An 11,357-nucleotide genomic window follows, 5' to 3' on the forward strand; every position below is an offset into this window, starting at 1 on the left:
GGTCCGGGCTGGGGATTCGAACCCGACAGCTTAGGTGTACGTGGCTGGCGCCTCAGCCGGTTGAGCTATAGGCGCCGAGCCTCCTTTGGTTTTTAAAGTAAGCTTTTTTAAATTATGGAAGTAGTACTTGCTCATTAAATAAAATATGTAAAATATCATATTTTACATGGAAAGAAGGAATAATACAATAATTCTACAATCTGCTTCTAGATCTATCTCTAACACTTTATAAATATAGAAGGAAAGTAGAGCAGAAAGGGAAACCTAGATGAGCACCCAAGTCTTATTTTTAGTGCTGCAGTCCAGGACTCTTGATGCAGACTCCAGCTCAATGGCTTCTTCAAGGAAAAGAGGTTCTCCCTCCTGCACAGCCAGGAAGCACCTCCCTGGTGCCACCTGTTCCCAATAGGTGGTTGGGTGGTGCCCTTTCCCCATTAACAGGGATTCTTCACAGGCCATCTCAAATTTTACAGAATGCACTTGTGTCTTCTTCATTAACCCTTGGATAACATGAATTCCCATTATTAAACAGAAAGACACAAGAAAAGCTATAGAAACTGAAGTCACAGATTTGATCTCAAAACCATCACATGCTTGCTTTACAACTGTAGGAATATGACAATTACATCTGTAAATTAGGACAAGTTAGGGTATCCATCTTCCAGGGTCATTTGGAAGATTAAATTAGGTAATGGATATAAGATACTTAACGCCTCATAAACATTACTCATTTATTATTTTCATATTACTACCTTCAGTTTTTCTTTAGAAGTAGTTGTTAGTTTCATAATAAACTAAAATAAATAACACTATGCTTTATTTTTAAAACCAATGGAAAGGTGGCTGCAAGAATAACATCACTGAGGCCATGAGAAGGTTCAATTAAGAAATCATAGGCTCGGCGCCTGTGGCTCAAGCGGCTAAGGCTCCAGCCACATACACCTAAGGTGGCAGGTTCGAATCCCCAGCCCAGGCCCACCAAACAACAATGATGGCTGCAACCAAAAAAATGGCCAGGCGTTGTGGCGGGCACCTGTAGTCCCAGCTACTTGGGAGGCTGAGGCAGGAGACTCACTTGAGCCCAGGAGTTGGAGGTTGCTGTGAGCTGTGATGCCATGGCACTCTACCCAGGGGGATAGCTTGAGGCTCCGTCTCAAAAAAAAAAAAAAAAAAAAAGAAATCATAGCCTTGGGCAGCACCTGTGGCTCAAAGGAGTAGGGTGCCAGCCCCATATGCCGGAGGTGGCAGGTTCAAACCCAGCCCTGGTCAAAAATTGCAAAAAAAAAAAAAGAAGAAGTCATAGCCTTGAGCCTCTTAGCTGGGCTCACCCTTACATTCTCTGCTTCCCCCAGCTTCATACTGCTTACAGCTCAGAAGAACCCACCATCACCATGGGGATACACAAGCAGTCACAGGCACTGAGAAGAAATTCTGAGAAGGCCTCCAAGGTGTCTTCCTTCTTGGCACTGGGAGCTGTGAATGGATTCTCCTGGGCCGAAGGCTCACTCTGGAATTCCATAGCCAACCTGTGAAATCAACGTGTATGTCCACTAACATTTATGCGACCTGAAGTCTAAAAGCACCCTCCTAGCAGGTGCCTTAGCTCAGGACCCAGAGAAAGTTTCTCCTATCTGGAGAAAATTCAAGAGACCTTAATAAGAAAAGGACCTAGTCCTTCGCTACTTCTCTAGCTTCCTGCTCCCCACCCCCTCCTTCATCCTTCATGACTCTTCTATCCCACTGTGTGTACTTCCCTAACCATAGCATACTATTTGTTATTTCCTATCTCTTTGTCTTAGTATATTGCTCTCTCTACTTCTCATACCTTCCCTGGATTCTTGACAGCCTAACAAATTCTACACATATGTGTAAAACTGTCTCTTCCCCAAGAGACTATGAGCTCCTTGTGGACAGCAGCCATTCTGACTTCTTTCTAACCCCACGACCTAGAACCAGGCCTACCACACAGTAGATACAACAAACATTTATTAATGTAAACAGAATTAAGACTAGTGAGCACTCAGTGACTAAACTAGTGCTAGGATAGTGGGGTAATGGGAACAAAGGCAAATGAGACATAACCTCATGGCATAGTAGCAAAGACTTCAGTAGGAAGAAATCTTTAGAAATGTCCTACTTTAGGTACTTGTCCTCGAACCTCCTATATACCCCCAAGCCTCACCCCAGGCAAAGTCCTCTTTGCTATGCAGCAGAGCATCAGGAATCAAGTGTTGCTTCTAGAAATTCATCTATGGCCTCGATCCCTTCCACCCCTACCTTTAATGCTATTACCTCAAAGTACAGAGGGCCTCTCACCTGCAGGCATTTCTAAATCCTTCCAGAGTGCTCAGGAGAAACCTTCCCCTTCGAAGAATGGCCTTCTCTGAGTCTCTACTGGAAGCATGGCCCTGAAGTCAGGAGAGAGAACTTACTGATCAAGTACCTATTCGGCGTCTCCATCAATGTTTGGATGACAATAGACCTCTGCCTCTCACACTGCAATCAAACATTCCCATACATCTAACTTTCCAGGGATTTCCTTGGATTTCCTTAGATAACCAAGGAAATGTAATAGCTCCTTTAAAAATTGGTGGAGGAGGAAACCTTAACCACCAGTCTAGTCTTCTTGTGAAACATAGGACTAGCTTTTGGTCTATCGTATGCAGAAAGCCATCATAGGCTTGTGGATATTAGCCTCATTGACTATAATGTCTATATTAGTTGCTCCAAAACAAAAGAAAATCCCTACTCCATTAGGTGTAAAGAGCTGAAAAATACAATCAACATTCATACTGACAGTATCTTTCCTGCTATCTTAAGCCCATGGATCATTAAAAACCATCAATTACAACACATTGCACATTAGTTAGACTGTAAGATTCTAGTTAATTTAAGCCTAAATAATTTTGAGAGCATATTTACCGAACCTGCTTAAATGCTAAAAAGAGGTAAAATGTGTAATAGGCTTCAGTACAAACATCCTGGGATTTACTATCCAGGGTCAGGCGTCTCCTAGTTTTGAATCTCAGAGAGAAATTATTTCACCCCTGTGGCTTGAGTTTTCTCATATGTAAAAATGGAGATAGTAATCCCTAAACCTCATAATTCTGCAACTAGGGAGAAAATGACACCTCATTGTAGATGTCTGTGCATGAGAAAAAGCTACAAAATGGCATACAGTGATAAGGCAATGTGCTAATTATATTATAATTTTATTATAAAAGCAGATTATAGAATGCTCTCCAGAAGAAGCAGGCTGCAGTGCACTGACCAGGGGCCTCCTATTCAGCGGAGACTGAGAAAACTCTGCACAACGGCTTAGCATGGCTTCAAGCAAGGCCTGCAGTTCCCTGTACTGCACAGGTGGAGTGCTCTGATGGTCCTTCCTGCATCCAGAGAGACAAGAAAAGGCAAGGGATGAGGAAAGGGTACTCCCAAAATACCCCCAGGCTCTCAGGCAATGGACCACAGTGTGGCTGGATCAAAACATGGGATCTGATCTGATAAAAATCCTTACTTCTCACCTATGGTGCATATTGCAAGGGTACATGTCAAATCTATTAAGAGTAGAGTATAAGTGTCTTAACATAATAAGTAAGTGAGGTGAAGGCTATGTTACCAGTTTGTTATAAGCATTCCAAATTAAGAGGAAAAATAAAAGAGGGTAAGCAAATATATACTGAGAAAAAAACATCTTAGAAAAAAAATCCTGGCTCGGCGCCTGTGGCTCAGGTGGCTAAGGCACCAGCCACATACACCTAAGGTGGCAGGTTCGAATTCAGCCCGGGCCCACCAAATGATGGTGGTTGCAACCGAAAAAAAAATAGTCAGGCATTGTGGCGGGCGCCTGTGGTCCCAGCTGCTTGGGAGGCAGAGGCAGGAGACTCGTTTGAGCCCAGAAGTTGGAGGTTGCTGTGAGCTGTGATGCCACGGCACTCTACCCAGGGGGACAGCTTGAGGCTCTGTCTCAAAAAAAAACAAAAAAAAAGAAAAGAAAAAAAATCCTTACTTCAACACTTAGCTAGCTGCACAACTTTGTGCACATTCCATCAATTTCCTCATTTATTAAATAAATGTTAATATACTCTCCTCATAGATTTATTCTGAGGATCAAATTAGATAATATATACTAAGCACTTAACATGATGCTTAATGCATTATCAAGTCTTTACAAATGCCAGCAATGAGTGTTATTATTGTTATTAAGGACACAAAGTTTTCTGAGAAGGGCCTCCTGGTGAAGGAAGCACTACCTAGAACCTAGTACTGAAGGTTTATCAAGAGATATAATTGTCTGACTAGGCACCTGTAGCACAGTGGTTTCAGTGCCAGCCATATGCACCGAGGCTGGCGGGTTCAAACCCAACCTGGGCCAGCTAAACAACAATGACAACTGCAATAACAACAAAAAAATAACTGGGCATTGTGGTGGGCACTGTAGTCCCAGTTACTTGGGAGGCTGAGGCAAGAGAATCGCTTAAGCCCAAGAGTTTGAGGTTGGTGTGAGCTGTGATGCCATGGCACTCTACTGAGGGTGACACAGTGAGACTCTGTCTCAAAAAAAAAAACCAAAACAGTAAGAAGTTGCCTCTCACAGTTCTGGAGGCTAGAAATACGAAATCAAAGTGTGTCAGCTGGGCTATGCGTCTCTAAAAGTATCTTGAGAAGAACCATTCCTTGCTTCCTCTTAGCTTCTGGTGGTTGGCAGCAATTCTTGATGTTCCTTGGCTTATAACTGCATCACTCTAGTTTCTGCCTCTGTCTTCATGTGTGATCTTCCTTCTGTGTGTATCTGTGTCACTATATGTCCAAATCCCCCTCTCCTTATCAAGAAACCAGTCATCAAATGTAGAGCCCATGCCATATGACATTACCTTAACTTGATTATACCTATAAAGGCCCTTTTCCCAAATAAGGCACATTTACAGGTTCTGGGTAGACATGAATGTTGGGTGGACACTATGCAACCCAGCATGGTAGCTAAGAAAAGCAAGTTAACCTTTATCCCTGGGTATTTTTTGAACACTGAGTATAATCTGTTGGGCCTTCTAATATTCTTAGTCATTATATATAGTTAAGGCTTTTCCCCTGTTTTTCCTTTTTTTTTAGAGACAGAGTCTCACTTTGTCACCCACAGTAGAGTGCTGTGGCATCATAAATCACAGCAACCTCCAGCTCTTGGGCTTAGCTGATTCTCTTGCCTCCGCCTCCCAAGTAGCTGGGACTATAGGTGTCCGCCACAAGGCCTGGCTATTTTTTTGTTGCAGTTTGGCCAGGGCCGGGATCGAACCCACTACCCTCGGTATATGGGGCCAGCACCCTACTCACTGAGCCACAGGCATGCCCCCCCCCACCTTTTTCCTTCATTTCTGGAAGTTCTAAGTTTGATGATCCTACATAGATCATCAAGCCCTGATTCCACTATCTTTAAATTATTTTCACTAGCTCTCACTCCTCATTCTTCCTTCTAGTTGTGCTTCCCAGAGTCTCTCTGAGCCACTCCACCTCAGTAAAGTTTCTGAGAAGTTAAAGTCAAAAGTAAATCATCCATACACCGGCTGGGCAGAGGGCTCAACTACAACCTGAACTTTACCTAACAAACGCAAATAATGTAACCTAATCATTTGGAAATCCACAGATACTCCATATAAAATAGCATAGTATTTGCCTACAACCTATGCATATTCTGCAGTATACTTTAAATCATCACTTGATTACTTATAGTACAATGTAAATGCTATGCAAATAGTTGCTATAATATATTGTCTATGGAATAATGACAAGAAAAAAGTCTATGTATGTTCAGTACAACCATTCTTTTTTTTTTTAATATTTCAATCCATGGTTGGTTGAATCCAAGGAGGTGAAACCCATCGATACAGAGGGCCAACTGCATTAGGTATTGTAAGTAATCTAGAGATATAATTATCAGCTACCCTGGCCTCAATAGGCCCTCCTATTGAGTATATGCAGGAGTGGAAAGTTCAACCTGCCTTGATCTCTCACCTCAGAAAAGCAGAAATGGCCTTCACTGCCTCAGTGGCCACCTCTAACACAGGGCTGCTAACTGCTTCTTGGAGAGCACGACTAGCATCTCTGCACATAGCTGAGTTTGTGAACAGCTTGATCTCCTCCGGCTGCCTGAGAAATGGTGATGAAAAATGAATGAGTGAACTCCTCTCACTGATCCCACCAGGAATTAGAGCTCACTCTTCCTTCTCCAGCCTGGGCTCTACAGGCTGACATCCCACCACTCTGCTCACCGGGTCAGGATCTCAGCAAAGAGCAGCAGGCCCTGCTTGTGCAGCTCTGTGTTGTTCATCTTCAGGTTCCCCTGTAGGCTCCTCACCACTGCCTCAATCCCTATCTCAGGATAATAGAGACCAGGCATCAGTGCTCTGTAGTTCCTTCACTACCCTCCAGGAAAGGTGACAGGCTCTACATAGCACATATTGGCTGGTGGCCCCTTGTGGAGGGACCCCGACAAGGTTGAGCTAATGGAACAGAACTGTGTGATCTTTGGCAACTACAGGCCTTTATCTGTCTCATCTGTTTCCCCAACACCCAGTATATGCCATTGCACAGGCACTGACACTCAAGGCATTTAGTAAATGTCTGGTGACCAAGCCATACCTTCTCCACTTGGCACACTCCTGTTTCTCCTTGAAGAATCAGGTAGAAACTGTACTCCTCCAAGAAGCCTTCCCTGATCCACTCAGGCAGAGCTGAGAACCTCCCCTGAGTTCCCACAGTTCCCGAGATTCCCTCTACAGTGGTTCTCAACATTCCTAATGCTGTGACTCTTTAATACAGTTCCTCATGTTGTGGTGACCCCTAACCATAAAATTATTTTCATTGCTACTTCATAACTGTAATTTTGCTACTGTTATGAATCATAATGTAAATATCCAATATATAGGATGGTCTTAGGTGACCCCTGTGAAAGGGTTGCTCCACCTCCAAAGGGGTCGTGACCCACAGGTTGAGAATCACTGCTCTAGCAGGACGCAAATCAGCTCATATTGGAGCTGCCTGTTTACATCTTTCTGCCTTTGCTGAGGGCAAAGATTATGTTATCTGCTATCACTAAATCTCCAGGTCCCAGCCAAGTGCCTGGCACAAACTAAGAACACAGAATACAAAATGAATGATGGAATGTGCCCACTCTAAAAATCCAGATGTGATATAAAAAGTCTCAGACAAGGAAAGGACAGTTTCAAGAAACTATGAAAGGATAAAAATTAGCAAAAGTTAGGGACTACATAGATAGGCAGATCTCTGGGGCACAGGAAAGGTCTTAACCCAAGGTCAGTCACATTATTTAGAGTTGTTAACATGCAACAGGAATTCATTCAGTGGCTAAGAGAATGTCCTTCCCTTGCTGAAGAGTCTAAACATATATACTTGGGCTAATCAATAAAAAGCAACACCATTGGGATATCAATGCTTGTGTATGGAATCAGGTATGAGTTAGGGCTGACAGAAATGCACTGACCCCAGCACTCCCCTCCAAGGTAGACGCTAGCCCCCCATCACTGCTGCTGCTACCTAACTTCAAACTACTGTCCACTCAACCCAGAAATAGCAAAGGCCCCCCACTACCAACCGTATACTGTATGACACTTGGAAAAAAAGAGTGGTTCTTCTGCCAGGAGTATTAAGCAGTTGTAGCTGGACCAGATGAGCACTTCACTAGAAGAAGAAAGATGCTCAAAGAGGAACTCTGGCAGGGAAAACAATAAGTGAATAAGAGAAAACAATAAGTGACAGCCATGCATGAGCCCAGCTTAACTAAGGCTAGAGGATCTCATTCCGGTCACTTCATCTGTTCACACACCCTCTCCATGAGACATGATCATCAGTTCACAGATAAACTAGAAAATGCCCTCAAGATATGGTTTAATTAGGGTGGTGCATGTGGTTCAGTGGGTAGGGTGCTGGCCCCATATACCAAGGGTTGCGGGTTCAAACCCAGCCCCAGCCAAACTGCAACAACAACAACAACAACAAAAAATAGCCAGGTGTTGAGGCAGGTGCCTGTAGTCTCAGCTACTCGGGAGGCTGAGGCAAGAGAATCACCTAAGCCCAGGGGTTGGAAGTTGCTGTGAGCTGTGACACCACAGCACTCTTCCAAGGGTGATAATATGAGACTCTATGTCTCTAAAAAAAAAAAAGAAAAGATATGGTTTAATCTTCTTTTTAACAGATGAGGAAACGGAGGCCCAAGGAAGAGGTATTATTAGTGGCAAGTGTGGTACTGGAACTTAGGTCTCCTAATTCTTAGGATGGGAATTTGCCCAATCTAGGGCTGGAGTGCAGTGTAACTCACTGCATCCTTAAACTCCCAGGCTCAAGTAATCCTCCTGCCTCAGCCTTCCAAAGTGCTGGGATTACAGGCATGAGCCCCCATGTCCAGTAAGGCTTGATTTTATATCCCATCTCTGCCAATGACTGGGCTTGTCATTTTGAACTATTTATTTCTCTTCTCTAAGCCTTTATTTCCTTATTTATAAAACAGTGATAGTGGGAGGCACCTGTGGCTCAGTGGGTAGGGCATTGGCCCCATATACTGAGGGTGGTGGGTTCAAACCCAGCCCCAGCCAAACTGTAACAAAAAATAGCTGGGCGTTGTGGCAGGCACCTGTAGTCTCACCTACTTGGGAGGCTGAGGCAAGAGAATTGATGGAGCTCAGAAGTCGCAGGTTGCTGTGACCTATGATGCCACATACTCCACTGAGGGGAAGAAAGTAAACTCTGTCTTAAACCCAAATTGAGATTTGTGTACCTGGTCCACAAGTCTATCCATCACATTATACTAGGTTTTTATTCCTAAATGGTCAAATAAATGACAAAAATCAGTAACAAATTGCTCCAGGTCATACAAGAAATCTATAGAGGCTCAGCGCCTGTAGCTCTGCGGCTAGGGCACCAGCCACATACACGGAACTGGTGGGTTAGAACCAGCCCAGGCCTGCCAAACAATAATGACAACTGCAACAACAACAAAAATAGCTAGGTGTTGGGGCGGGCACCTGTAGTCCCAGCTACTTGGGAGGCTGAAGCAAGAGAATTGCTTAAGCACAAGAGTTGGAGGTTGCTGTGAACTGTGAAGCCACAGCACTCTACCAAGGGCAACATAATAAGACTCTCTGTCTCAAAAAAAAAAGAAAAGAAAAGAAAAGAAATCTGTGGAAAAATGACTCAGATTTTACAAGGCCCACTTCCTAGAGTCTATCATGTACAACCAAACCTGTCACCATGCCATGCTAGACTTGAACCCACCATCCCCAGTATATGGGGTCAGCACCCTACTCCTTGAGCCATAGGCGCCATCTAACCACTGCATCCTTCTAATATGCATTATCTTTTTTTTTTTTTTTTTTGAGACAGAGTCTCACTTTGTCACCCACGGTAGAATGCTGTGGGGTCACAGCTCACAGCAACCTCAAACTCTTGGGCCCAGCTATTTTTAGAGACAAGGTCTCACTCTGGCTCAGGCTGGTCTCAAACCCTTGAGCTCAGGCAATGTGCCTGCCTCGGCCTCCCAAGTACTAGGATTACAGGCCTCAGTAACCACACCTGGCCCACTAGTACCCATTATCAAAGGTCCTCTGAAAGGACTGCTGCCATTGCTGTTACTCTTAGGTCCCTCAGGTCAGAATTCTGGGGTCCACAGAAGGCAACGTTAGAAGGGCTCCCTACCTGGGATGTCAGCATGGATGAAGGCCGAGGCATGCTTCACTGGGGAGTGGACCAGCACTGCAGTTATACAGTGGGCACTGGCCACCTGCAGGGTCTCATCTCTAGAGAGGAGAAGCTGGAGAAACAGCAAAAGTATACCAGTCACACCACTGGCAGGACCAGAGGAAATGGCCTGAATGCCTCTCTGATACCTCCTGCACCACAAGGCACCAATCACAAGGATGGTGCTCAGGGACAGCAGTTACGGATTACAGAAAAGTCTCTGCAAACAGCAGAGAAATACAAAGAACACAATGTAAAATCCACCAGTAGTACTCAAAAGGCACTAAGACTGTCACCAAAAAGAACTTAGGTCTTCACTGACAAAAAGTACTTTCACAGCCCTCATTTGGTTTCTACTGTTGTTATTATTACTGGTTTAAGAGACAGTTTCTCATCTGTCACCAGGCAGGGGCTGGAGTGCAGTGGCATAATCATAGCTCACTGCAGCCTTGAGCTCCCAGGCTCAAGAGATCCTCCTGCCTCACTCTGCCAAGTAGCTGGGACAACAAGCATGTGCCACCACACCTGACTAATTTTTCTTATTTTTTATAGACATGAGACCTCACTACGTTGCCAAGGCTGGTCTCATCTAGTTTTGACGTTTGCAACAATCCTGTGACATAACAAGAAAAGGTTCCACTATGATCCTCACTTTACTTAAGTATACAGAAACGAGTTAACATAGACAGCAGGCCTGAGGCTATTATCCTTAGTAAGCCTGTCTGCATGGCTGGCTCTTGGCTGGATTTGGGAACTTGGATTTCAGGAGAGTTTACACCATTCCTAGAACTGTTGACAGAATACTGCACTGTGCCCAAACTATTTGTACTAACAATGAAAAGTTGATCCTTTAATGACACAGGCTTGAATTGTGAGGGTCCACTTACATGTAGGTTTTTTTCAACTAGACACCAATGGACATCTGCAGTATTTGCCAGATTCAAAACCAGTATATATGGAGGGCCAACTTTTCTTACACTGAGGTTCCAAAGGGAGGGAGGAAGGAAGGAAGAAAGGGAAAAAAGTGCTACCAATTAAACTATGATGCCCCATTATGATAAAATGTCTCCCAATTTCAGAGGTGTTAAAATGTGAAAAAATATATCTTAGAATCAGAGGATTATGATATTTATCCATTAAAGAAAACAAAAATTCTTTGTTTAAAATGCATATTGCTGGCTAGACACAGTGGCTCAAACTTGTAGTCCTAGCATTCTGGGAGTCTGAGGTAGGTGCATCACCTGAGCGCAGGAGTTTAAGACCAGCCTGAGCAAAGTGAAACCTTGTCTCAACTAAAAATAGAAAAACTAGTTGGGCATTGTGGAAGACACCTGTGGTCCCAGCTACTTAGGAGTAGGATTGCTTGAGCCCAAGAGTTTGAGATTGCTGTGAGCTAGGCTGATACAACGGCACTCTAGACTGGACAACAGAGTAAGATTCTGTCTCAAAAAATAATAATAATAATGATAAAATGCATATTCCTTATCATGAAAAAAAATTCTAACCCTATTTTCCATCATAAACAAAATTAACTGTCTTTTAAAACTCCCAATTACGGGCTCGGCCCCTGTGGCTCAAGCGGCTAAGGCGCCAGCCACATACACCTAAGGTGG

General features: G+C 43.9%; 1 protein-coding gene across 1 annotated transcript in view; it reads right to left on the bottom strand.

Annotated features, from left to right (window-relative positions):
- The window catches only part of MEI1 (meiotic double-stranded break formation protein 1), a 75,841-nt gene that overhangs the window by 46,895 nt on the left and 17,589 nt on the right, over positions 1-11,357 (bottom strand). Inside the window, 7 exon segments of the mRNA XM_003783153.1 lie at positions 1,385-1,526; positions 2,317-2,408; positions 3,272-3,386; positions 6,007-6,141; positions 6,264-6,363; positions 7,607-7,723; positions 9,703-9,817. Of these exon segments, the coding sequence (XP_003783201.1) occupies positions 1,385-1,526; positions 2,317-2,408; positions 3,272-3,386; positions 6,007-6,141; positions 6,264-6,363; positions 7,607-7,723; positions 9,703-9,817 (816 nt within the window).

Source organism: Otolemur garnettii, unplaced genomic scaffold (genome assembly GCF_000181295.1).
Source record: "Otolemur garnettii isolate 467f Iridium unplaced genomic scaffold, OtoGar3 scaffold00007, whole genome shotgun sequence".
In the NCBI taxonomy this organism is placed as follows: domain Eukaryota; kingdom Metazoa; phylum Chordata; class Mammalia; order Primates; family Galagidae; genus Otolemur; species Otolemur garnettii.